General features: G+C 33.5%; 8 protein-coding genes across 18 annotated transcripts; 4 read left to right on the top strand and 4 right to left on the bottom strand.

Annotated features, from left to right (window-relative positions):
* Positions 1–748: 748 nt before the first annotated feature.
* On the top strand, positions 749–2,985 carry LOC126851731 (protein ILRUN). Its single transcript, XM_050595986.1, has 3 exons — positions 749–1,142; positions 1,930–2,276; positions 2,655–2,985. The coding sequence occupies exons 1-3, from the start codon at positions 985–987 to the stop codon at positions 2,756–2,758; spliced, it is 609 nt and encodes a 202-aa protein (XP_050451943.1). The 5' UTR covers positions 749–984; the 3' UTR covers positions 2,759–2,985.
* A 145-nt stretch (positions 2,986–3,130) lies between these two features.
* On the bottom strand, positions 3,131–6,087 carry LOC126851730 (thymidylate synthase). Of its 3 annotated transcripts, none has more exons than XM_050595983.1 (5): positions 5,380–6,087; positions 4,987–5,273; positions 4,468–4,731; positions 4,056–4,318; positions 3,131–3,974 (listed from the first exon to the last, which is right to left on the bottom strand). In XM_050595983.1, exons 2-5 carry the CDS (start codon positions 5,141–5,143, stop codon positions 3,765–3,767), a joined length of 894 nt encoding a protein of 297 aa, XP_050451940.1. In that variant the 5' UTR covers positions 5,144–5,273; positions 5,380–6,087; the 3' UTR covers positions 3,131–3,764. The 3 variants fall into 3 exon arrangements, with proteins under 3 accessions (XP_050451940.1, XP_050451942.1, XP_050451941.1); XM_050595985.1 differs by having other exon boundaries at positions 4,056–4,312; XM_050595984.1 differs by having other exon boundaries at positions 4,987–5,239.
* An 88-nt stretch (positions 6,088–6,175) lies between these two features.
* Positions 6,176–9,659, bottom strand: LOC126851729 (transmembrane protein 184C). 2 transcript variants are annotated; one of them, XM_050595981.1, is made up of 7 exons: positions 9,477–9,659; positions 8,764–9,072; positions 8,493–8,529; positions 8,123–8,400; positions 7,840–8,046; positions 7,549–7,764; positions 6,176–7,331 (listed from the first exon to the last, which is right to left on the bottom strand). In XM_050595981.1, the coding sequence occupies exons 2-7, from the start codon at positions 9,009–9,011 to the stop codon at positions 7,031–7,033; spliced, it is 1,287 nt and encodes a 428-aa protein (XP_050451938.1). In that variant the 5' UTR covers positions 9,012–9,072; positions 9,477–9,659; the 3' UTR covers positions 6,176–7,030. The 2 variants fall into 2 exon arrangements, with proteins under 2 accessions (XP_050451938.1, XP_050451939.1); XM_050595982.1 differs by lacking the exon at positions 9,477–9,659 and adding an exon at positions 9,182–9,455.
* Positions 9,660–9,901: 242 nt separating this feature from the next.
* Positions 9,902–13,720, top strand: LOC126851688 (zinc finger protein 271-like). Of its 6 annotated transcripts, XR_007687725.1 has the most exons (10): positions 9,923–10,068; positions 10,292–10,335; positions 10,610–10,878; positions 10,950–11,492; positions 11,615–11,771; positions 11,861–12,088; positions 12,176–12,318; positions 12,388–13,043; positions 13,130–13,231; positions 13,394–13,720. XR_007687725.1 is itself a non-coding variant. In XM_050595890.1 (9 exons), the coding sequence occupies exons 1-9, from the start codon at positions 10,001–10,003 to the stop codon at positions 13,152–13,154; spliced, it is 2,112 nt and encodes a 703-aa protein (XP_050451847.1). In that variant the 5' UTR covers positions 9,923–10,000; the 3' UTR covers positions 13,155–13,720. The 6 variants fall into 6 exon arrangements, 5 of the variants coding, with proteins under 5 accessions (XP_050451848.1, XP_050451847.1, XP_050451846.1 ...); XM_050595890.1 differs by having other exon boundaries at positions 10,971–11,492; positions 13,130–13,720; XM_050595889.1 differs by having other exon boundaries at positions 13,130–13,720.
* Positions 13,721–13,762: 42 nt separating this feature from the next.
* On the bottom strand, positions 13,763–17,595 carry LOC126851687 (Bardet-Biedl syndrome 7 protein homolog). 2 transcript variants are annotated; one of them, XM_050595887.1, is made up of 13 exons: positions 17,023–17,595; positions 16,456–16,654; positions 16,218–16,401; positions 16,032–16,108; positions 15,697–15,949; positions 15,364–15,629; positions 15,078–15,267; positions 14,893–14,973; positions 14,682–14,825; positions 14,484–14,605; positions 14,315–14,424; positions 13,965–14,244; positions 13,763–13,896 (listed from the first exon to the last, which is right to left on the bottom strand). In XM_050595887.1, the coding sequence occupies exons 1-13, from the start codon at positions 17,165–17,167 to the stop codon at positions 13,767–13,769; spliced, it is 2,181 nt and encodes a 726-aa protein (XP_050451844.1). In that variant the 5' UTR covers positions 17,168–17,595; the 3' UTR covers positions 13,763–13,766. The 2 variants fall into 2 exon arrangements, with proteins under 2 accessions (XP_050451844.1, XP_050451845.1); XM_050595888.1 differs by having other exon boundaries at positions 16,218–16,386.
* A 131-nt stretch (positions 17,596–17,726) lies between these two features.
* LOC126851692 (anaphase-promoting complex subunit 10) lies at positions 17,727–18,930 on the top strand. 2 transcript variants are annotated; one of them, XM_050595898.1, is made up of 3 exons: positions 17,727–18,032; positions 18,142–18,394; positions 18,480–18,930. In XM_050595898.1, the coding sequence occupies exons 1-3, from the start codon at positions 18,002–18,004 to the stop codon at positions 18,769–18,771; spliced, it is 576 nt and encodes a 191-aa protein (XP_050451855.1). In that variant the 5' UTR covers positions 17,727–18,001; the 3' UTR covers positions 18,772–18,930. The 2 variants fall into 2 exon arrangements, with proteins under 2 accessions (XP_050451855.1, XP_050451856.1); XM_050595899.1 differs by having other exon boundaries at positions 17,736–18,026.
* Positions 18,931–19,130: 200 nt separating this feature from the next.
* LOC126851686 (uncharacterized) lies at positions 19,131–26,964 on the top strand. The gene is made up of 16 exons (XM_050595886.1): positions 19,131–19,284; positions 19,364–19,504; positions 21,357–21,511; positions 21,587–22,537; positions 22,647–23,061; positions 23,211–23,662; positions 23,756–23,898; positions 23,977–24,224; positions 24,287–24,535; positions 24,610–24,792; positions 24,877–25,037; positions 25,119–25,368; positions 25,467–25,710; positions 25,780–26,150; positions 26,221–26,526; positions 26,605–26,964. Exons 1-16 carry the CDS (start codon positions 19,149–19,151, stop codon positions 26,961–26,963), a joined length of 4,764 nt encoding a protein of 1,587 aa, XP_050451843.1. The 5' UTR covers positions 19,131–19,148; the 3' UTR covers position 26,964.
* LOC126851691 (RWD domain-containing protein 2A) lies at positions 19,581–20,961 on the bottom strand. Its single transcript, XM_050595897.1, has 3 exons — positions 20,544–20,961; positions 19,952–20,404; positions 19,581–19,876 (listed from the first exon to the last, which is right to left on the bottom strand). The coding sequence occupies exons 1-3, from the start codon at positions 20,736–20,738 to the stop codon at positions 19,643–19,645; spliced, it is 882 nt and encodes a 293-aa protein (XP_050451854.1). The 5' UTR covers positions 20,739–20,961; the 3' UTR covers positions 19,581–19,642.
* Positions 26,965–27,161: the final 197 nt, after the last annotated feature.

Raw genomic sequence — 27,161 nt, 5'->3', positions numbered from 1 at the left:
AATGTGACAAAAAGTGTTAAATCTTGCAAAATTATTAAAAAAAAAGATTATTTATTTTGCTTACTTCGTTTATTTTTCAAAAACATGTAAAGCAAAATCAATCGAAGAAATATTCCTCGATTGTAAAAAAAATTCACTAGTATTAAGTTGCGAATTATTCATTTTTAGAAAAGTCTATCTTCCGCGATGCTGACAAGGTCAAGGTAGGTAGCTTTTATCGCGGACTGTCATACATACATGCGTACGCATGTACAAGAAGAAGAGACAGAGAAAGAGAGAGGGAGAGAGAGAAATAGAAAGAGAGAGGGAGAGAGAGAAATAGAAAGAGAGAGGGAGAGAGAGAAATATATATATATATAAAGAGAGAGAGAGAGAGAGCAATTTTTCGCACAGAGTGTATTGTGTAAGAGTGTAACGTCGATTCACAGAACCCTGTTTCCAAAATACTACGATATATAAGCGAAATTCCTATATATATGTGTAATATCGAGTACTAATAATAAGGAGAGCGAGATATTTATTAAAGATAAGACGAAAAACAATTTTTTAATTTTGAAATCGAGAGCAAATATTCGGATATTTCATTATTTCTAAAAGTATTTCATTTAATCAAAATCAAGTAAAAAGAGCAAAAGATGTCTCCTTGGAAAAGATAGAATCAGAAATATTAGAAATATCTATCCGTATTCCGGGAATGGTTTTTCCCCTTCCCCTGTCCCGTAAGCTTAAATCCGAAATTGTCAAGATCCTTCCATCACATCCGTCAAGTCTTGCCACTTGCCACAGCACTGGTCTGGTACTGCGGATATGCGTGCACTGTATAGCGGACACGGCCGAATGTCGCACGGAGAGAATGACATTTAAAATTCGTGACTGAGAGAGCAGCCGAGGCGACGAGGTAAACGACGCACGAGTGTTGACAGCATTGTAACGTCGTCACATGAAGCATTAAGGAGCAGTTAAGCCGACGAAAAATCAGCGATCATGGACCTCAACAACGATCTGGATCAACATTTGCTGCACCAGTTCAGCTGTCTCGGCACCACGGACAAAGACGACCTGGTGAAGCAGCTGCAGAAGCTGCTGGCTGACAGCCACCTCAACGAGACGACCGCCGCGTTCTTCTTGGACATGAACAATTGGTAATCTGTCATCTCTTGGACGTCGTCTTGTAACCGTTTACGCTGCCCACGCAGCATATAACCTTGCATCGCCATGTTTATTGTGACTCCCCTTTCCATCCTACTTTGCAAAAGGATCTGTTTGCTTCAAATCTTTTTTCTTCTTTCTTTTCTTATTTAACTTGAGACGAATTTTTATCCCGAATTAAGACACATTACACTTTATCCTGTTCTCTGTCATTTTGGTCATTCTGTTTCTTTTCGTTGATATTCATCAATGATTTTATTTGATATCTGCATCAAGAAGTTGCTTGTTTTGGCTTAACATCTTGCTTGCTTGGCTTAACATCTTACTTGCTTGGATATAAAGTGAATTTTTTATGGAACATTTTTTCCATTAGTTGCAATGTTTGCATTTTAAGTGGATGCACTTATATTCTCATGTGTTGGAGATAATTTGAAGATAAAGAGAAGGAAGGTCAGAAAGCACATCTAAAAAGAGAGCTTTTCATGATGACTAATGATATTGGCAGTTAGATAGCCAATTTTTAGTTAATTTATTTCACGTAATAATATTTTATAAAATTTTATAAAATTATGAAATGATTTGATATTCCAATTATCCTAATAGCACTGTTCTTTTTTTATTTTCCATTTATTTGCAGACAATAGAAACAATAGTAGAACTATTTTTTTGAACTATGTTATTGTTGTATTAAAACAAATAAAAGTTTGCTTTGTTGCTTAGATTCATAAACAATCTTTTCTTCATGCAACTTTAAATCATTACAAAATTTTTATTCCCCAGGAATCTACAAGCAGCAATTTGCAGTTACATCGATTTTGGAAATCCTTTCAACACCCCTTGTATGACATTAATATGTGACAGTACAATTGGTGAGGGAGAAGCTGTGCCACCCAGTACAAATTTTCAGAAGTCATGGCATGTACAAAACAGTGGCACAGAAACCTGGCCAATTGGAATCCATCTGCAACATTCTAGCGGAATACTGATGGGTTGTGCAAGGATACCAGTTCCACCATTGGGTCCTAAAGAATCTACAGAATTAAGCGTAACATTAAAGAGTCCAGCTGAAACTGGTGTCCATCAAAGTAAATGGAGAATGATGACGTCGAATGGTGTCTATTTTGGTGGTAAGTTTGGACTGGGCAAATTTAAGGATTGACATAGCTTCTCATAATATAATCTGAAAAAAAAAAACCAAAAAAATGTTAGGAATATCTAATATTCTGCAAAGGTAGATACAAAATGTTTAGTTGAAACAAAGAGGTATAAATCAACCTTGACTTAAGGGTAGACACTTTATTATCAGGAACTAAACATGCTTATCTTATCAATATTCTGGACTGATAATATTGGACACTCAAGAATATCGTTATTTATTTTTCAGTAGTTTATGTGAATAAGATAAATTCTCCTCTACATTGTTTTTCTAAATTATTTTCTATATTCGATTTGGTCATACATTTTAATAAACTTTTTTTGTAACACATTTTTTTTTTTTTTTATAGATGTTATTTGGGTGATTATAACAGTGAACGAGTGTGGCACATTGGCAGTCACTCAACAACTGCATCAGTTAAGCACACAGTCCAATGATGTACAAATGTGCTAGCCCCGACGTACAAAAGTCTCTCCTAAAAAAGATTTATGAAATATTTATGTGAAATGTCTCTCAGATCATTGTGAGTTTGCGATAACTTGTCGTTTTTAAATTTTATATAGAGAGGTCACTTTCTTTTTCACAATGGAGACTTGTTTACTGCTCCAGCACCTCATAAAAAATAAAAATTGCTGTATATTTGAGATAACTACAAATAATAAAGAATGCAATGAAATTGATCATACTTTTATGCTGATTATAATATTAATGAGATACAGAGCTAGTTATGAAAGATGTATCTTACAAAATGTATTTCCGATAAAAGTTATTAGATCTCATTTTGTTAGAATTTAATTCCTTATATAAAGCTAATTTACATAAAGATATATAAACAATTTATACATGTATATTGTATGGGAATCATAATTTTATTATATTTAGCAGCTACTTATATGTAAGGCCTTTCACGATGTTATCACGATTTGTATCGCACGTGATTGATCGAAATTACATTTGTATAATAAAATTGAAAAATATAGAATGCGGCAATTGAGAAGTAAATAAAAAAAAAATGATCATGAAAGATGAATTTACAAGAACTGTGCGCGACGGATTTTGGAGATATTGATATATTATTAAAATATAGGTTTATTAAGAATATAATTTTTATTAGAAACTAATGTCTATAGAGAGAGTTGTATATGGCTAGAGAATTATATATAAAGTATATTCATCTTACACTTTTATCATCACTCTGAAAAACAAGAACCAAACTGTTAGAAATAAGTTTTTTGCGTTTCTCTTAAATCGAAAAATACTGTAATTGAAAATACTATTTTTAACCAGTACAGCTTAATATTAAGATTTAGAGAAAGTTTTGTGTTGAGATTTATCAACTTAAGTACGTTAAAAGTAATATTAACAAATATTATGAAAATTAAATATTAATGTTACAGTTACATAGACATAACTTTTTTTTTCGAAAAATTTTCTGCAAAGAACTTTCAAAAAATGCAACTCAGACAGCCATTTTCATGTAGAGTTTGGAATAAGGTTTATAATCAATCAATTCAAAATCCTCAGCAGCGAAGTCATCAATATCTTTAATCTCTCTAGCTATCCTTAATTTTGGAAACTCTCGTGGTTCGCGCTTTATTTGTTCCTTAAGGGCGCTTACATGGTTGACATAAACGTGACAGTCTCCCATTGTATGTACAAATTCTCCTGGCTAAAAATAAAAGAAAGTAGAAAGTAAAGAAAAAAAAAAACATCTGGAATTTATCAATGCAAAGCGAGAATCGACCCTCACCTTCAAGCCAGTAACGTGAGCGATCATATAAATCAATAAGGAATATGATGCTATATTGAATGGCACTCCTAAACCCATATCTGCACTTCTTTGATAAAGCTGCGCGGACAATTCACCGTTATTTACATAAAATTGTACGAAAGTGTGACATGGTGGTAACGCCATTTTTGGAATATCGACTGGATTCCAGGCAGTCATTATAATACGCCTATCATCTGGAGAATGCTTCACTTTGTAGATAACTTCTTTTAGCTGATCTATTCCTGATTAAATAAATATATAGTTAAATGTCAATTATATATTATGTATATATTTTTGTTTACAGACATAGTTTTATTTGTAAATTGAAAAAAAAAATCTTATATAATAACCAATTATAATTTAAAGAATATCTTTCAACAAAAAACAATACCGTGTCCTGTATAATTTGTGAACATATCCTTGTACTCGGCACCAAAGTGTCTCCATTGGAATCCATAAACAGGTCCCAAATCACCTTCTTCTCTGTCTGTGAAACCGCAAGAATCTAAAAAGGCACGTGAACCATTTTCATCCCAAATATGAATATCTTTATCTGCTAGTTCTTTGGAATTTGTCGATCCTTTGATAAACCATAGTAATTCTTCAACTACTGCTCGCCAAAATACCTTTTTAGTTGTCAATAATGGGAAAACATCTGTAGAAATAAATTTCTTAAAACAAAATTCTCAAATTTTTTAAAATAAATTTCTTTGTAGAGGAACAATGGGCACAAATTACTTTACAAAGAAATTCGATAAAAGATCCGCATATGTCACAAATTAAAAATTATTTAATGTCACAAATTAAAAATTATTGTCTAATGATTTTTATTTTATATATATACATTCTCAAAAATATTGTAAATTCGACATGATTTTCTATGGGTGATAAAAGTATAACATATCTTTACCGTTTCGTAATCCGAATCGCATTTGCGCACCGAAAATGGAATAAGTATCGACACCGGTGCGATTGCTTCTCTTTGCTCCAGTTGTAATGACTTTCTCGACGAGTTGTAAATATTGATATTCATCGTGTTCTTGATTTTTACTTTCTTTTCCATTCATCTTGTTTCCGCTCTGTTCCGCACCTTTCTCGAGATGACGTTACTTTAACACTCCATGTATTGAAGATCGAGAATCGAGATTGAATCACATTTCTCACTGTATCAGAAGCGATTATGAGTAGGATTGCCACCTTTTTTTAAAATAAATAACGTATGTAACTCTTTTAAGAACAAAAGTACACCAAATAAAAAAAAAAGTACATATTTTTTATATTATTTATACATATTTTTTATTACTTTTAGCAATATCCAATAAGTGTTTGTCTTTTTTAAAGACAAGACTTTTATAGCATCTTTACAATCGATATTTAAATTTAAATATATTAGCAATTCATTTTTAATTAAATTTAGAAAAGCTTTTCCGTTTCACGCACTGAACGCAAAGATCGCCTTAAAATCTATAAATTATAAATTTCCAGGCGATTTCCATACGCTCAATGCGTGAAACGGATGCATTCATAATAATAAATCACGTGACACGGTGACATCTACCGTAAAAATGCTAATGAAAACTTAGTATTCGTAAAATAAAGTATTTTAGCGTACTTTATTACTTTTACAAAGTATAAAGTATGTTCATCCAAAATAACGTACAATACTTTATTTTAAATAATACTTTAATACTTTATTTTACGGGTGGCAACCCTAGTTATGAGCGTCCAACGTGTGGACGGGAAAATAATATAGAATATAGGAATATAATCTAGAGATTAATATTAATATAATACGTTCTTGAATATGTATAAGAGCATACATGTTGATTTGAATATATGTCTAAAATTTAGGACATCAATATTATAATAAAAATTCAATGATCAATATATATTTGATACAAAATGCCTTTTGAAAAAAATTAACGATTTTTTTTTTAGGAGAAAAAGAATTCTTAGGAGATGGAGATCTTGTTTAGAAGTAAACATATGGTCTTTCGCCGCGCGCGAGATATATATTATAATTATAAAATATCTTCAAATTATAAATACAGAGAGTGCAGATTATATTTATTATGTATTTATATATATATATATATATATATATATATATATATATATATATATACATACACACACACACACACTCGTATGTGTACATATATATAAAGCGAAAAAGGATATAGGAAATTCCAAGCGTCTAATATCCAAATATGACTCGGTTCTTGTAATTCGATATATCGAGAGAAAAATAACATCTGTGTTGGAAGTGTAATAAAATTTGATGCGTTGGTCGTTCGAGGTATGTACAAATATTTTAGAGATATAGTATTTCTCTACGTAGATCTATATATATATATATATATATATATATATATATATATATATAAATGTATGTACATTATTTGGTAGTACATCATTGGTAACATATACATACGAATGACTTTCGCAAAATGAGGACATAGCGAGCAATTTATGCTCTTCAAAAAATTTCCTACTTGTATCAAATTTCTTAAATCGTAAATATTAAATAGAATGCTCCAAAATCACTAGATGTTTTCGCTACAGATTTTTCAAATCGACTCGAAATTATAAACAATAAAATTAACTTTTTACATAATTTTTGATAAAATTAAAAAAAATTTTACTTGAACTTAAATAAAAAGATATACAGTGTCAAAACTATTTCAATGTTTTCACTAAGAAAAAATTGTTCCCGCATTAATCATAAAAAGAACATCTCATGATATCGGAACATTGTGTCCCAATGCGATATGTAATGTGATAATAAATGACTATGATTTGTACAATAATGTGGAAAGAATGTTGTTGCAAAACTATGTACTTTTTTCGGCTTAAAAAATAATACTAAAAAATAATTTCCATCAAAATACGCCGGTTTCATAACGCACCGCAATTGAGTACCGTTTTCGTGTGGATGGATTCAGATATATTGGCTACGTATTAATGGTATTACTATTATCCTGCGCGTCTGGGGTCGCCTCTTCTGATTCCGCGATGGATGGATTATTATTCAGTCCGGCCTCAGCCGTGTTGTAGCCCGAAAATGAGCAGGTAGGCGCACTTCTAGCCTGGCTTATTACCGTGGCCTCGGGCAAGAGCGACGTACGCTCCGTCGCACTTCCCCAAGCCTGCTGATATGCACCGCGTCCACGTATCCTGCGACTTAAGGACGAGCCGACGACGCCCAAATGTTCTTTTATATCATTATGCACATCAGAAACATCCCACATTGCTCTAAAAATGTATAAAATGTATGTTAATTACATAGTGAAAATATGATTTAATATCAGTATCATAATATATTGAATTATATACATAATGTACTTTATTAAATTAGATGATATATATGTTGGAACTCATTTAGAGATATATGTGTGTGTGTGTGTGTATGTTGCGCGCAGGCGCGCGTGCTTTAATTTGTTTCAAAGTATTTTCAGAATGCTTTCTATACCTAAATGCGTCCCACCATGCTTGACCCTGTGCTAAATTGACAAATGGTTTGTAGGAAAAGCTGTAGTGATGCGCTATCGCGGCTAAAAACATCTCTATACAAATTAGAAAATCCTGCAACTTGGATGAAATATTTCTGATGGCATCTGTATTTTGTGTATTAAAAATACTTGATATAACATTGAAGTATACCAATAGAGCTATTAACACTCCTTGACTGAAAACCAAGAATGTATTATGTTTTTATTCTGATTTTGAGAAAAACAGACATATTATGATATAATAAACTTACAAAAACGAGAAAAACACTACAGCTTTGATACATAGAAATTTCCCAATTGGTTTCATTGGCTTCAAGGCTTCCACATTGGCACGATAAAAGAGTACCAAACAGTACATGGCAACAAATTGTGACAGATTGTTTAAAGCAATCATATATGGAAAAGCGACGTCTCCTCTAAATTCACCCTCTCCATATACGCCATTCAATTCGCAGATGCTGCAAAAACAGCAACATAAAATAAATAAATTCAAATATATCACAACATAAAATTAAATTAAAATATTCCTCTTACAATGATACTAAAGTTGATATAGGTCTAACAGCTGTATATTGTAAAATTCCATGCTTGCACATATGTACAAACTCTCTGCCCATTTCCCAGTTGGGAAGACAGCACAGAGGAAACATATGGTGCACTTGAGGCGAGATTTCTAGTCTATGTTCCAATTGATGGTCGGAGTTCAAATAGGCCAATAGATACATCATGAAATTATATATCACATAAGCTTCATAGCATTCTCTTAAGCTATCCACGTATATACTGCCTGCAGGATACATCAAACCTAACCACTGTACACAGACAAAAAACATTCATTAAACAACTGAATAAATATTTACATATTTTTCATAATATACACAAGGACTTGTAATTTTTTTCTTACAGCATTCATTGCATAGATGGGTACCATCCATAATATCCTGAAAAATAATATAAAATATAAAATCCATACTTATATATAATAATAGTGTATAATATTAAGTATATACATATACATATACATATACATATACATATACATATATATATATATATATATATATATATATATATATATATATATATATATACTTAATATTATACACTAACAGAAAGAAAAAACTAAATAAGTGAAATTAAATTTTTATACATTTTCTTGGCGATAGATGACTCACCTTATTATATATTTCTGTAGTCTAGGCTGCGTATAATAGATCATGTGCTGAACAATCTCGTAAAAGGCAATGGGTAATGCTAGCAAGACAAAAACACCACCCACCAGCGCGCCTTGATTTTTTTCGATGGAACTATGTTTGATGCAATTGACTAGCAGAATCGGTACGAGTACAATAATGAGCAGTGCATATAGACAGGTTAGTACAGGCAATATCCATAATCTCCAACGTCGACAGATCGAAGCCATTACTCCGTTCAGATACTTTGAACACTGTCACATATTTTTGGACTGAGACCAGAGCACAGTTCTGAAAATGCAAGTCATTAGATAATCCTAAGTTTTATCATATTACTTAAATAACGGCAATTGGAAGATTTATAAATTCATGGATTGAAATTATATTGCAGAGTTTATACCACTTTCTATCATTCACTCAATGAACCATCCTGATGTTTACTTGTCATAAATATTTATATGTTCTGATGATTCTCTTAGCTTTCATTGAGAAATAATATTAAGCAAACAGAAGTGGATCTTTATTACAGCAATGCGTGTAAAAAAAAGAAAATAAAAATACAATAAATAAATGTCGTCCGGCGGGGTGAATGAATCAGCTGAGAGTGACAGATAGATAGGTGCAAACTTCCTGTCTTTTAAACCCTCGCAGTTCAAGTGATTCAATAATATAATATACGCATTTGAATTATTTACTGTTTCGCCGTTATCAATTCCCAATTTCAGATGTCGTGAAAGTTTCGTCACCGGACGAAATCTTTCGCCGGCTCGATCGTGGCTGCGTCGCGCCAATAAATTTCACGCATACGCTCTCTTTACCGCGGGAATATATTAATTTGACATTTCATGATATTTCGCACGGCCATCGGAAACCGGAAGATTACTTTGTCCGGAAAAGACAATGACGATCAGCGTCGCCAACATGCGAACGAAAAATATTTTGCCGGAGTAAAATCTGTACGCACGTACGATAAGAAAGATTCGACGCGTTTGGTGAAAGACGAAGCACGAAATGAGAAGAGAATTGAACTATTCTAACGGATGAGAAGAATATCGTACAGGATCGCATCGGCGTGATCTAGGGTTTTTCGCTCTTAGCGTGAATGTCAGTCCGTCACTGCGTGGGTGGCGCGGGTGGGGTACATCCGGTTTAATGGCGTCAAGAGCCAAGCACTGTTGTCACATTTTGTCCTACAGTGTTTCAATATTTCGCTTTGTTTATGTCACGCAAATTTAACGGGGCGACAACAAGGAGTCCAGCCGGGCACGCGAATTATCTCAAACGAAGGTGAGAGCGAGGGAATTTTTGCGCGCATGACGCGTATCAAGACGCGGCTGTGATTTTCCAACTGGTCCGGGTGCAGTGACCTTGGTCTCGCTGTCAGAGACCTAAAGTATGCACCAAATACGCGCTAAATTTAAACCTCGATCAGCGTCCTCATTAGATGTTTGTTTTATTTTAATTAAATCTCTCGCATTTTTTTCTCATCGAATGGACATAATTGTTTCAGAACAAAAAGAACAGATGTTATTTCAGTGGTCATGAAGCTTAATGGTATTAAGAATGTTCAATGTTAATGAGAAGTTTACCGTTTGATTTTAACTTTATTTTATTATTTAATATCAATATGGAGAATTTTTTGTTGTATAAAAATGTAAGAAAAATGTTATATTGCTTGAAAACTTATATATTTTGTTGTTCTGTTGTTAAAAAAAAAATATACTGTAAAAAGTATCTCTACATTATTTTCAATTAATTAAATTGTTTCAAGGTACAAAGAACTGGCTTCTATAGATTGGTAGAAGATTTTATATAAGACAATTATTAGTTGTACCAGCAGTATTCCCAATTATGGAAGTCACAACAGAGGAAGCACAAGCTGTGCTCTTGGAGGGAATGGAAGGTGCACAGTATATCACTATTCAAAGGGCTGATGGAGAATCTTTAAGCAAAGGAGTGCCGCTGTTATCTCTAAATGGTGAATTAATCTCGGAAGGTATGGTTGTGGATATGATCAATGCTGGTGTTGGCACGGATTACGGCACGGCTACACAATATTACGAGGCAGACGATTTATTGTCGCACGAATTAACAGAGGTAATATGCTACTTAGTGCATGTACAGTTGTGCTTGCATGTATGGTTGTACATTTATATCTTGAAATGTAGAATGTGAATTATGTGATGCAGGAGGACCGTAGGCTTGCTGCAGCTCTGGTTGCGGTACAGTTTCATCAGCACCAGAAGCAGCAACAACTCCATATCCAGTCTCAACACGAGGATCCGACTCTACCGGACGTTTCTCAACTGGAAACTCTAGCGCCCGTGAATTCATACTCGATTCAAACGGTGTCAGAACCGAATGCCACTCCTCCTGTATATCCACCCTTGCAACCATTTAAAAGAATCACGCAAAACGTAAAACAGGAGTTTATCAATGTTAAGAGTGAATATGATGTTGAGGTTTCTACAGAGAGCAGTGAAGATGCCACGTCGGCGTCTGGACCTAAGAGAACTTTACCGCACAAGAAGAGGATACCTCGTAAGCTGAAACAGCAACAGACCAAAAAGAATGCGACACGGAAAGATAATAAGTCGGGTCAAGAAAATACAACAGTTGAATTGACTAGTGAAGTCCAGACTAATGTTTTTAAATGTGAATTGTGTAGTTCTAAATTTAACAGTCAGCTGAAGTTCTTTGAACATTTAAAGGTATATTCCAATTACGTTATATGTAAAATTTATACATATCTTTATAACAAAATATCATTCATACAAATATAAATCTTTACATAAAAAAAAGAAAAAAAAAACAAACATTGAATAATTTATAGGTGCATTATGAACCGGTAAAACAAGAGACACGAATAGCTCAAGCGACGAATACTAATATCACAATATCAGTGCCAGAAACAGTACATAGTCTAGAAAATACTGTAATTGAAGAATTCAGTGAACCTGAAGACCTTATGGAAGGTATTCGAGGTGTAGGTAAGGGAGAATGCTTCTAATGTTAATGTTTTTAAAATTATGCTATATAGAAACTGCTTATAGAAATGTTTTTCTTTTTTTATTCACAGTGGAAGAAACTGGTGCACATATTGATGATGATACAGACTCTCCACTACCCATTGCAAACAACGAATCGTCATTATGGACCATTACCGATGCCACAGAGGTACAACAGAGGGACCAACAACAAATAAAACCATCGGCCGTTAGCGAGAATAAAAATTCCGATGAGAAGGGGAAGACTGACATTCCACAGACTGCTAAGAAAAAGAAATCACCAAAAACGCGAAAATCAAGTTTGTATTAATCTTCTTCAAAAATCTTTTTGAACGACTTTGCTGAAAGAAATCGAAAGATATAAGTGAAATTATATTCTCTCGTAGGTGATGATTTGACGTGTCGTGAGTGCAATCGTTCATTCCATCATAAAAATAGTTTAGTCTATCATATGCGATCTCACAGCGGAGATCGACCGCATCAGTGCGAGATTTGTAGCAAACGTTTTTTTGCTGCTAGCGCATTAAAGGTAAACACTAATATCGCTAGCAAAGCGTTGCATAATAATAATATAATTTTTTTTTATCAACAAACACAGGTACATATGAGACTTCATAGCGGTGACAAACCATACAAATGCGAGGTGTGCGGACGACACTTCCGACAGTGGGGCGACCTGAAATATCACTCGACGAGTATTCATTCAGAGCAGAAACAATATCAGTGCGAATATTGCGCCAAAGAATTTGCACGAAAGTACTCGTTAATTGTGCATAGGCGTATTCACACTGGAGAGAAAAATTATCGCTGCGAGTATTGCAGCAAAACGTTCCGAGCGAGTAGTTACTTACAAAATCATCGTCGTATACATACCGGTGAGAAGCCACATCCATGCACAGTGTGCGGGAAACCGTTTAGAGTTCGAAGCGACATGAAAAGACACATGCATACGCATTCTCGAGCGAAGACGAATGATAAACAGCAGTCGCTGAACAGGATTCTAACGGGGAAGAATGTGGAAAGTGTGGAGGGCGATAAAGTACAGGCGAAAACGATTCAGGATCTCGTGAGAGATCTAAAATTGGAAGTTGAGGCGACAGGCAATGTAGTGGACATCGTTCCTCCGGACGATAATCCGGAGAGCATTTTACCGCATACTGGACAAAACTTGGAATACACTATAACATCGACGGCAGATACTATAACCGCAGACAGAGATCCCCTGGAAGCTGTTGCGCGAACGACTGATAACATGTAAGTAGAATAAATATATCTCTAAATTGTCTTAATCAATTTTTTAAATAGATAAAAAAATGTTTAATTTTTCTATGTTTTTGCAGGCAATATTTTTTTGGACCGATATAATGTTGGACTGTTTCACGAGAAGAGAATATATGTTGTACAATAAATTGTATTATTTGCGGAATACTGGCGCTCAACCGGTTTGTAAAAAATTACATTTTAATCGCGGATTTTTTAGCAGATTGTCCGAAAATATATTTAAAATGCTGTAATTTTTCATTTTATTCTTTTATGCATAAAATTCTGTTATGCATAACTTTATCAATCTTTTAAAGTTTAACTTTAAAGATTTTTATTTCCAGATAATCTAAATCTGTAAATCTAATGACTGAAATGAATGAATTGTATGAACGCACTGCCTATAAATAATGCGTAACATATCTTCCAATATTTCTTGAAAAGAGTAAATAATTTATGTAAAAGTATATAGGCCGTTACCATTTCACATAAATGAAAATCGAAAAAACAGCAAGATTCATAAAAAATATTATACACACATACACACACATATACATAGACATATGTTATAATCACACTAATCACACGATTGAGTACATTTTTAAGTCTAGACAATTTAGCGATTTATATATTGTGAATCATCGTTAAAAAAAATATATTTTTTACTTGAATATGTTTATAGAAATTGGTCCACTTCTTTTGCAATTTTTGATACATCTAAATAACCGCAGGTATTAGTGTTGATACGACTGTATCAGCTTTACCAGTGAAAATTTGTAAGATAGTGGCTAAGTCCCTAGATTCAAGAGCACTTTGAAGCTTTGCCGTGGCCTCCTTACCACTAATCCTGTTTTATATGAACAATATCATTAGAATTAGGAAATAATATTTTCGTAAAAAGTCATCTATCGTCACCTTCGAGATCGTTTTGCTCGTTCCCAGTCTACGTATAAGTCGGTAATGATTGCGTGCAATCTATTCAGAATCTCGGTATCCTTCATCATAAGCGATCTGATCTCTGTTTCCTTCTCTAGCAATTCTTGATATTCGGAGCATAAATTTTCCTTTGGATTGGACTTGAGTTCCCATTCCTCGAGAGCGTCCAGAATTTTTATTTTCTGTACTAAATCGTGGGCTGTATTTAATCGGGGAAGAATCAATTCTAGGACTTTAGATATACTTCCTTCTGCTACTTCTGTAAGAAAATCAATGTTCAATTTACTTAGTTTACAATTTCGAAGAGAAATATAATAATCGATAATTACCGCAAAACACGTCTAGCTTTATCTTTCGTTTCGTTGCTTCCTTCGTCAATATGTCTCTAAGAATTATGATACTGGATATACTCTCGCCGAGAAAAAGCGCACTTCCTTTTCTACAATTTATTGAAAAATTGAAGACAAATGTAAATTTAATTTTACGTTATGAACTTACTTATATTTGCATTTGAGGACCGTCCCGATGAAGGATGAGATATATATTAAGACAGCTTCGCCCTCGTGAATATGAGGCCTTTCAGGCACATCCGGTAATATCAGAGAAAGCCATGCATGCATCTGGGAAAAAAAATCTAAGAAGAATATGGAAAAAGCCGCTTTTTTGCAACAAGAGCAACAGAATGAAAAATCACACCTCGGCAATCGTGAAATTGCCGTTTAATTTTAATTCATTAAATGGACCACTGGACTGTGTGGTGTCATCGTCCTCGTGCTGTCTGACGTGTAAAGACAAGGCATAAATAGGAATTAAGATTTTACGACAACGTTTCGGCTGCACCTGAAAATCAAAGATGTTAACAACAAATAGATTTGAGATTCGGAAAACGAATTATGTTAAAATATACCTGAGATGTTACATAAATCTGCAAGGTACCCGGTTGACCCTCGATTGATCTCAATCTCATTTCCAATCGATTTGTATTAATCTGTCGATAAATTATTTCTCGTAAAAATTGATTGTGAAAAAATATTAAATTTTTAAAATTTTATAATTCTGAAAAAATTCCAATGAAATGTAAGATATATTTACTTGGCATCGATAAGTAGCAAGAACGAAATTGCCATCTCTAGGATCGCAAGCGGATAGACTGACCACTGCGCTGTTGTTCTCCGTCTCCAACAGGTCGATAGGTGTATCCGATTGTATGAGAATATTGTCGATCGACGCGTCCAGCTCTATAGAAAGGGAATACGACGCATCCTCTTTATGTAAAATCATCCTACGAATTAATTTTAATTCTAATTTTAATCTCATTTAATCAGTTTTATATTTCAATAATAGAAAAAAAATATAATTTGGCAGCAACAAATTTTACTTATGATTCAGTGCTAATATCAAAGGTGCTAAAGGATCAGGCATGAAATTGGACGACTCTTTCTCCTCATTCAATTTCTCCTGCAGTTGTTGTATCTCTAGTTTTAGTCTGGCCAATCCAACATCGCTTTGTCCTGCTTCTAGCAAACCAGGCGGACTGGTAGTCAATCCAAATATTCGGCCTGAATAAGTCGTTACGAGAACCTCGGGATAATTGGCGATACCAATTATACCACCTACGACTGTACTAATACTTTCGCCGGCATTCTGTAATATATCGCCACTAAATTAATCTGAATTCAATTCAATGAAAACTTAGATTACATTGGCTTACATAGTGATAGCGTAGAGTGGACGTCACATCTTCATCGGGAAACGTGTATACCTCGACGACTCCGTCTTGTCGACCCACAAGGATGTCTATACCGTCCTGCAACTGATGAGTATCCAACGAAGTGATTCCCGAACCTGTCGAAGTCAATAACCAGGTGATTCGGAGAGTTTTATTGCCTTGGAGAATTAGCAGTCCGATTCTACCATCCGCGGTGCCAACCAAGACGCGATCTTTCGAATATACCTCTCCATCTCTGAAAAACGGCGTATAACAATTAATCTGAAATAATCTGTTTAAAATGTTGCATACGATACGAGCATCACTCAGATGATTACCTATATACAGAGAGCACCGTAGGAGCACTCGGTAATCTCAGGACGGTCGGACTTCTTGTGCCATGTAGAACGCGTACCTAAAAAGCAGAGAGAGAATGCATGTTGTATAATAATTTATTATAATTATAATTAATATTATCAAACTACTTTTCAGATGAATCTTTGATACGTCTCGTCGAATATTACCGCGCAGTCTGCACAAGCGAGAATAGCATACACCACATTGCCGTCTCCGGGCAAGAGCACGACATCGTGCAAAGTTTCCCCGGCCAGATAGGAATCGGCGTCTTTGCAATCCCTGTATCTGTGATAGAGATCGCGCGCACACGCCGCGAGATCAGGACCAAGAACATATCTAGACAGAGTAAATCTGCGATGACAATTAATAATATATTATGAGGAAGTGAGAACAAAGTAAACTTACAAGGCGGAAATTGGATCTATAAGACTGGTATCAAACTCCAAGAACAGTTTGCCTTTTCTCGTGAATCCCCTTACGGAGCTGTCATACGCAATATAAATCTTATCCCTCGGCATACCTATCGTGCCACCAAGGACCATTTTATGGATTTTTGGGCCAGGCAAAGATTTAAAAGACAATTGCAGCTCTCCCTTTTTCATGCCTACAACAAAGAATAAGTTTGTATTTTTTTCCATACTCAAATATATTTTAATATTCTCAAAAAAAAATAGTTTATTATAATCTTATAATATTTTATTATAATTCTATAAAATATTATATACTCTAATCGACTCATTTTTTCTAAAAAAAAAAGAAAAAAATGCAAAATATATTCCTTTAATTATTTTTTAATTTCTTGTTTTTTTCTGTATAATAAACAGAGAATATATAAAAAAAATGCATATATTATGGACTTCTTATATATATATTTATACATAATTATATATTAATATCAAAATATTTTTTGCTGATTATTATGAAATGTTTTTTTTTTATATGAGTTTTTTAATAAAAGATAAAAATAGATACCATAAATGTGCAGTATGCCATCGTGATCCGCAACGGCGAATTTTTGCGGCTGTTTAATTGCTTCATTAGGTGGAAATATGACAGTTGTGCCACGTGAGGTAACTCCTACCGTCGTGTAATCTATTCTTGACAGCGCTAACGTCATCGAGATTTGCTTATTTAATTAATCTTGAACTAGCTGTCGAACAGAATCGATCCGATCAGATTGTCATTATTTTGTTAATCGGGGATTGAGAGAAATTAATAATTTGATTCATCGATTTCACAGACTCTCCTAAAGCGCAAATGATGATAAGAATGCAAAGACGACAATAGAAATGTGCCGCCGCGACGATCGATTTAACCATAGTGACCTATGGCACAACAAAAATCTGATTTTCGAAACCAGAAACGTTTTAATAAGAACAAATTGAAACGTTCACTAATAAAGCTGAAATAACGCCAAAGATTTTTTTTTAAGTATTATGCACACATATATAAATTATAGCTAAAAATTATAAGTATATTTAATAATCTGTGATAATAAATAATATGTAATAAACAGAATAAACAAATATATACACAGGTATACAGTGCCAATTAGGCTTGATAACTTTATTTTTTTTTTTTTTTTTTCTATTGTGTTGTAAGAAAAATAACTCAAGTGACGTAACAATCTATGTATATGCTTTTATTCTAACAATAAAACAATTGTTTTTTGTTTTAAATATATTTATAAGTTAATTTAAACTCACACTTTTATATCTGTCGAAATTAAAATATCGTTCGAGAGTATCGAAATTTCGCAGAATCGAGGTAACAGTCTGGTTTTTAAAATATTTGTGTGTATATATTGAGGGGATTAGAAATTAATATATTTAAATATTATGTGATTTGCAATATATTTATATATATATAATATTCTAATAGTTAAAAAGAAAGAATTTAGATCAAGAGCGTTATATTGGAACAGTTGACTTGAAGAATCTATAACCTAACTATGAGTAATAAGACTAATAACACAGGTAAAGGTATTGTTTTTTTAGCATCTTTTGTTTTACACATAAGTGTAATTTAATTAAATTTCTAAATGTAAGAAATGATATACTTTATGTGTATCGAAATTTTCTTTTCATTTAGGTGAGATAGATCCTGTACAGGAACAGCTGACTGGTAGGGTACGAGAAGTTGGGAATTATGCGATCTGGAGTTTGTCGAGTTGCAAACCAGGATTTGGCGTGGATCAGCTTCGGGATGATATCACGGAAACCTATTGGCAATCAGATGGACAATTACCTCATTTAGTAAACATACAATTTAAAAGAAAAACGACCATTCGTGACATATGTATTTACACAGATTACAAATTAGATGAGAGCTATACTCCTAACAGGTAGATATATTTCTCATTATTTGTAGATATAAATTATTAGGATTAGCTGTTATCAATGTAAATAACAATTTTTGCTAATTTCTAGGATAAGTATCAGAGCTGGGACCAACTTCAATGATCTCCAAGAGGTAGAAGTGATGGATTTAAATGAACCAAGCGGTTGGATAGTAATTCCTATTAAAAACATAAATGATCGCCCCATTAGGACATTCATGATTCAAATAGCAGTCATTAGCAATCATCAGAATGGCAGGGATACCCATATGAGGCAAATCAAAATCCACAGTCCTGCACAGGATATCCTTGGTCCACCGGCGCCTTATATCCCAGGACAGTTTCTCACCAATGAATTTTTACGCTATGCTACAATTAGATAAGATTATAAATATTTATAAATGAGAAAGGACAACATTTTATTATTTATTTGTCAAAATTCAGTTCAGAAGATCTCAAACTTTTTCATTTTCAGTCATTTACAATCTGTTATTTTGTGTATTGTATTTATGCATTAAGAATATATCATCTTTACTAAATTATATTGTAAATAAGAAAAATTTTGAGACTCCTTGTATATGTTTGCGTACACATATCCATGTATTATAGATTGGAATTTGAATGTGTACATATAAGTTATGTGTGAAAAAAACTGTAAACACAATATATTGTTGGGTAGTAGTCAACTCATGACCAATCCACTGTTATCATCATCAGTCGTGATCAGTAGCTTGAGAGGCTTCACTGTGTATGTTCAAATATGTTACACAAACTTTTTCTAATTATCACATTAATATGTATAACAAAGTGCGAACATTTTTCTCAATCTTACTCCATGGAAAATTTATATGCAATACTTAATCAAACGACGGAATACTTTAAAAATCTCACCAATGGTAAAATATTAATATTGATATCCTAGCATTTTCTTTTATCACATATAAAAATTTTTGTCTTCATCTAAAATATTTTTAGCATATGAAGTATTAAGTACTGACAGTTCAAATAATATTAATGATGCAATTAATAAATATATGGAAAATGCGACCAAAACAATCCTTCAGAAAAACAAGCGACAAAAAAGAAATCTTCAGAATGATTTGCAATTCAATAAAGGTAAGAAACTTTAATTCTAGTTATATTTATGAAATTTCATGATATTAATTAAAAAAAAAATTATATAAAATACATCTTTAATATTAATACCTGTGTTATTAAATTTATTACTCTTATATACATTTTTATATAATTATATCAATCTGAAAATTTGCTGAACTTTCCTTCGATACCAAAAAGTTCCTTAAATGCATGCTGGCAGTTGTGGTCTGATAAATATTTGAGAAGTTGACCCATATCATTGTGACGTTCAGTGGTAGGAAAGGAGACCTCCTGAAAATCTGTAAACCTGCGCATGCTGTCTACATCATTGCAATCTTCCTCTTTTTCCAATAATTTTATTAATATCCTGTGCCAATTCATAGTTTTAATCTACAAATTATAAGGATATAAGTTATCCAAATATCGTGTCAAATAATTAAAATATAGAAAAATTGTTAACGTTACTTTTTGCCAGCAATAGTCGCAATCTTCCAGACTTCCTTCCATGCAAATGATTCCTGGTTTACCAGCTAAGCAGAATCCTGTGATAGAATTTTCTTTTGCCAAATTCGCCACATCTCGTCGTTTAAATTTGCTATATATATGATGACTGTAAATCCAATATCTAGAGTAAGTCACCACAGTCTGTGTCTCTTCCATGTCATTCTTAGTTGTGTCATCACATTTAATTGCTTGGTTACATGCTGAAGCCTCAAAATAAGTTTCTGCATTATCCTGCAGCCATGATATCAGTGTATAAATGCAAGGCTCTCCTGCTTCCTGGGCTTTCATGATAATAGACAGCTCCTTGTTTAGTAGGCACTGTTGTGTTCTGTCCAAGCAAGAGCTTCTTGCGTATACATCAGGCTGCTCTTGTGGATAATTGGTTGGTAGATTGACTAGCAACTCAATATTCTTCTACAACATGATACAAGCAACATGTTAATGACATATATATTTTTATATAGCAAAGAAAAAAAATTTTTTAATTAGAATATTACATGAAGTAGTGAAAAGTATATGTATCGTTACATGTTACACATAAATATTATATTACACCGTTCAACGGGATTGCGATAGCGTATTCCAACCATCGGGGTAATTCTCGATCGGGGTGCTCAATGTATTTGTTGATATCAGCCAAAACCCCATAGTCCGCCACGACGAGCTCGTTCGGGTAAACGGACTGCAAAGCTTGCAGTTCGTTCACCTGTGCCGTCAGATTTTCCGTCACCTCCTCTGGACTGGACATGTTTTGAACGCCAACTCATACAATAGAATAATATATTCGTCCGTTTCGCTGGATTTTTAATTTGATGACATTCAGTTCGGTCGAACTAAGATAATAAATACTGATGTCGTTCGGACTATTTGTTCACGTATATTGAGAGTGCTTACGTTGAGGTTATCAAAAGATCAGCTGATACGTCAGCTGATACTCGTGGCTGAAGTAAAATGTCATATTCCTTTTAAATAGCAGTCATGAATAAAAATATAGATTATATATGAATGAAAATAGCTTTTCAATACTTCCCATATTTGGTAGTAGTCTACATTGGAATATTTGTTTTTAATTTTATAATTATTTTTATATTCACATTATTATCTTATTTTTTATCCACGTAGTAAATAAAATATAATTTGAGCTAAAACAAAATGATCAAATAAAAAAATAAATAAGAATAAATTAAACCAAAAGAATTATTTTTTCAATTTTTTAAAATTTAATTAATTTTTATTTTTTTATTTTTAATATACTATATAGTTATTTTAATGTAATATATAACATATAGACGATGAAATATGATTTTTACGAATAATGTACGTTGAATTGTAATCCGTAATCGCTTGATTTTAATTTACTTTACAGACGTGAATGTACTAGAAGGTTTCGAAGAGACTTCATCCTTCAATCTATCGGACATTCAGGACATAACTTTCTTTTCCATAGGAGATGAACATTCGCTGATGGCTAGGCTTGCAGCAACTGTCCATTCCTCAAATATATCACTTTATCGATTCGTTGTGCGTTATAATATCTTATTTAAAAGGATAAAAATAAAACTCCCTGTTTTCTATAACTATAATAATTTTTTTTAGGATAATGAAGTGCAACTCGCGGCAATGTATCCGTTATCCGATGGAAAACGAATAATCGTAAGGAATTATAGCGCTGGTACGCTTATAGTTGTGCAAAAGGGCACTGATGGGATCGTCATTCTTCGTCTCGGCAAGAACAAGAACGGTGATTACGAATTACAATTCAAACAGGAGTTCGAGATTCCCGGAGTGACGCACGCAGATATGTGGCTCGGGATGAATCAATTGTATTTGGGAGTCGCATCGGAAACGAAGATATTCGTATACGTATGGCTCGGCGAACACTTCGACAAAACCGATAGCTTGCGCTTCGGGGCAAGAAAATTATTACCCTTCCAGAACAAAAGCTTTATACACATCGCGATTGTAGGATCTCTCACCAAGATATTTCGTTTTTCCGTGCGTTCCAATAAATTCGTAGAGATACAAAGATTGCATTATGGTAGAGATGTCAGTTCGTTCTACTTCAAGAAAGGCCACTTTGAAGAGCACTTCCTGGTTTTGGCCGGTAACGATTCTACAATTTTGTACAAAGAAATGTATGGTCGTTTCGTGCCCTTTCAAAGAATCGCTTCGGTATATATTCATTCCTTGGCAATGGAAAACACTATCATTCTTCTCTTCGCGGAGGAGGACGCTATAGGAATTTATCAATACGACGGATGGAGATTTCTCAAGACGCACATGAAACAGTTATCCAACACTCAAATTCGTCAAATTCATTCATATAATAATCAAGACATACTGGTGGCACAAAATCAAAACGGGGGATGGAAGTTTCTGAGACCCGTTTGGGCCGCGAAGAAGACGTGGAAATCTTTACAAAATGAAATAGCCGCTTGGTGTTCGGAGATCAAGCAAAAATTATCTCAAAGAAACTTGGAAAAAATTCCAGAATTCAAGAATCCCGTCATCTCGAACGCATACATCGGTCGACTTCGTGTTCTAAACGTAAGAGATATTTGCCTCTCAATGTTTTTTATTATTTCCAGTAGAAGATTTTTATCCTCTGTCTTGAACCAACATAATAAAAAAAATTAGATTTAAATATTGATTACAGCTAAATGATTATAATACAGAGGATTTGGTCCGCTTAACGCAACAATATAATAATACAATTGCCAAATTAAATGCGGCAAATAGTCTCTTAGCGCAAGAAACAGAAAATACCGAAGGGTCTAAGCATACAGTATTATATGGCAAAAAGATTACAGTCAAGTGCAAAACATCTTGCTACATTCATCGTATTATTACGGATGACGAAGTTAAACCTGCTGCTAAATACGTAAATTCGGAAATTGCCAATCAGACTCTAGAGTTTGCCAAAGTAAAAGTAAAAACGATGAATGATTGGAAATGTCCCATTCCTAATTTTAATATAGATGATATATCTGTGACAGAATCTATCAATGGGATACTGATGCAGGATCTGCAAGAAAAAACGTTAAAAATTTCAGGAAATCAAGAAATTTCAGGTAGTTTATTATGTAACACAACATACTAATTGTAAGATTTCTTCTTCACGTTTAAATATTTAAAATAAATAAAACATATTAAAAAATGTTAATATATAAACATTAAAATATTTTTATACTATATCTTATTTCTGATGCATGAATTTTAGGTACACATATCTTCGCCAACTTGCATGTGATAAATGCTTCGATTCCGTTGGACATCGCGACGAATAGCACCCGACAAATAGTACATATGAGAAAGGCAACAGTGAAAGAGTTACATCTAACTGAGGACGAATTTTTCTTGCCATTGAATGGTACTGAACTGACTGTAATGAACGGCTCGATAACCGCCGCGAAAGTGAGAGTCACAGGACTTGTCGAACTGAAAGGCGGAATAACAGGCAAAGGAATTGAAAAATTAGCGCCCTTGAAATATATTTCTACACCTTTGATCTTGTACGGCGATCGCTTTTTACAAAACGTCACCTTCAGCAATGTTGTCAAGGTCAAAGATATCGTTCGAACTCGCGGAATGTCCCTGAAAGAGATCTCGAAAAATTGCATACCGCTAAATTCTAATGTATCAGTGCACTTAATATTATCCAGTGATAAAACAGTAATTATTTGAAATTATTTTAAAATTTATTTACGATGTATGCGACTATGTATCGTAAATTTATCTCGCATTTTTTAATTTTTATTCTCACAGCAATGGAGCAACGTGACTTTGTGGGACTACGCGAATTGGGTGACAAAAAATTCTACTCAGACTATCGTGATTTCTGGCACAAAATTCACAAATAACAGTGTCGTTTTGACAAACGCTACCTATACAAAGCTTCCGATTCCAAAGTACGTCTCTCTCTTTCTCTTTTCGCTGTAAAAAAAAAAAATAAAAAACATACAATTCTAAAAATATATTTCTTTCAGACTGACAATTCCTTTATGTGTTACGGAAGTCGTCACTCCAGAAATTATAACTTCTTTGCTGACGGTCGATGATATGGTTGTAAAAAACTTAAATGTTTCGCACATAATCGGAGCTGATAATTTGAATACGACCGTCTTCAATTCAGTGTCAGCTTTGCGCAGCGTTGATTTTTCAAAGAAGCTATTTACAGGTCGCGTTTTCATCAAGAATATTTTAGCATCGGAAATTAAAGGAACAGATCTAAGAGGTAAATAAATTAATTAGTAAAGCGATTTCGTGACATTAAACTTAAATAATCATATTATGTAGACTTGAGCATTCAAATGAACAAGTGGATGGACATAAATCATTTCAAAGGATCAATAAACATTACGAAGCTCGTCGTTGACAATCTTGAAACGCCCGCCTATCTCAATCTCTCTTTACCTACAAAAGTAAAGAACGTAATTATAAAAGCGGATAGCGATATCGGAAAAATCAATAACATTAATATACAGTCTTTTATGGAAAATGTACTGAAAGTAAACGACGTAATATCCTTGGAACACGTGACATTCGGTAAGTCACTTATATTTCTCTTTGATTCCAAATGATTAAGAATCTAATTTGTTTATTTATTTTCACTCCCACAGCTAACGGTTTTACATCAAACCACATATATGCTTCCCGTTCGACGTTAAATTTCTCACATTTAGATGCGCATCCTAATCTTCATTCAAAACAAATCTCTACAACATTGAAAACAGTTGGGATAAATGTGCCTCAGACTTTCGGTTATATAGCAAGTGATATACCATCGACATTTGTTATACAAGGTATACTGAAATTCAATAGTTATATTTTGTAAAGCAACAAAAATATTTTTAATATGACATATATATATATACATCTATTTTCAGGATCAGCTAAATTTTCAACAGAGCCAATTGTGCAAAATATACGAGATGTGAATCTCAAACAATTATCCGAAAACATATGGATGGCAAACGAGGATACCGTTCTCTCTGGTAGCAACATGAACGTTAAGAATATAACTTTAAAAGCAGATGTTATGATACACGTAAGGATGTCGCTAAAAAAAGAGATTTGTCCAGAAAAAAGTATCCTTAAAAAAAAAAAGTTAATTATTTTTTTGTTTCAGAATCCTGCAAATTCATTGAATGTAAAAATGTGGTCGCAGTTATCGAGCAAATTATTGAGTAAAACGAAAGAACAGCATATTACCGTAGTTTCATCATTTAAAGATGTTGCAGTGCCCGCTATCATTGCGGCGAACAATGCAACTCTTGAATCTTCGGACATTAGCTTGAAAGATATGCTAACTAATTCCTTGATGAGAGATACAGCACAAACTGTAAATGCCGCATGGCACTTTGAAGAATTGGATATAAGTAAGGCGGTTTGTGTAAATTGGAATGAATGATATTATTTGTGAAATGATATTATTTCTAAAAATTAAAAAAAAATTATTTTTGCTCAACTTATATAGACAATTTCAATTGGGATGGTAAACTCAATGGAATCGACTTGAAGACTGACGTCGTTAGACATGACGCGAAACAGAATATTATCACTGGAAAAAAGACGATTTCAAGTTTGACAACTAAAGATTTTTGGTTGCTAAATATAGATTTCTCGAACTTCGTTAACACCGCTCTAACTCAAAAGTGTCAGAAGCTAACTACAATTAAAGGTCGAAAAACTTTTAACAACATCGTCTTGAACAATTTGAGGTAATCTATATTTACTCAAGCAATATTATTATTAAACAGTCATTAAGAACTTAAACCTCTCTTTTTTAGTGTCAAAGGTGAGATTATGGGTCGCAAGATCGAAGAAGCATTATTAAAATCTGGAAATCAGATATTGTTTGGAATCAAAAAGATACGAGGTCAGCTTAATGCGCCTTCCCTTATAATTGACGGCACCGTGAACGACGTAAATTTGACGGAATTGACAAACAATCAAATGAAGAAGCATAAAGCGGTGCAAACGATAGACAGCACATTCGATTTTAGGAATGATCTTGAAATTTTCGGAAATGTTACAGTCAGCGGATTCTATGAAAAAACAGATTTGACGAACATTAGTAATCAGAATGAAATAGACGTCGTCTTGGACAGAACGACGAAAGTTGTGGAATTGGTAGAGGATATAACAATTGCATTGCAAAGTGAGTTATAATTTCGATCACGCATTAATACCGTTCAAATATTCTGATAATTCAAGTTATTTTTCTACAGATCGTGCAATTTATGTAAATAAATTTGAAGAAGTAGATGAGGATGTATTGGAAATCACTTCTAGCATTTTTAATAGTGAGAATGTGATAGATCTGAACAACACTTGTCTTTGCGAATCGGAAAATATTTCCTCGCTTTGCAATGATACGAAATTATTTGATATTCTCATCGGTACAAATTCCAGCGCGTTTTTAACGAAAAAATTAGTGCCGATAAATAATGGTGTCTTTGCAGTAGTAGTGTCATCAGATTTCATCTGGATTTATTCATATATTGCAGCAGAAGAACAACTTTATCGGGAAGCAGGTGAGTCTATAATAAAAGAATATTATTTAGTCATGTTATGTAAATAAAGCAGATTATAAAATTATGAAACATTGACAGAACTATACGTGCCTGGTATACTTGAAGCATCTGTGGAACCGATTAATAATTCAATATGGATTATTTTGCGATTATCTCAACAAACCTTGATATTGCATTATCAAGTGTGGAAGGAGTTCGAGCGATACATTTTGCCAGGTTCGAATTCGTTTGTAATCAGCAAGACACCGAACAATCAACATTTACTAATACGATCTGACGGTATGTGGAATCTCGAAGGAGTCTCTCATCCTGAACATATTTTTAAAATGCCTCTAAATGGAAAAATAAAGACTTTCGCTCTCGGTGCTGATTATTACGTCGAAGCGACAACAGCAAACCACACGGCTGTCTTAAAAGCGCGATACGTAGGTAATTAGAATGCATAATTTCTTTAGTTATTTTTGCAAATAAGCGTGTATATATATTGTAAATATGTTTTACACTCGTATATCTATTATTCTTACTATTGCAAATCGAAAATGAGAAAAACGTAAAAAGAAAATTTATAGATATGTATGTTAATTGTATCTATGATAAATGTTCTGAAAAAAATATATTGAATTGCAATGCATCTT

This window comes from Cataglyphis hispanica, chromosome 8 (genome assembly GCF_021464435.1).
Source record: "Cataglyphis hispanica isolate Lineage 1 chromosome 8, ULB_Chis1_1.0, whole genome shotgun sequence".
Lineage (NCBI taxonomy): Eukaryota > Metazoa > Arthropoda > Insecta > Hymenoptera > Formicidae > Cataglyphis > Cataglyphis hispanica.
The sequence above is the reverse complement of the archived record's forward strand: the minus strand, read 5'-3'. Positions and strand labels throughout refer to the sequence as shown.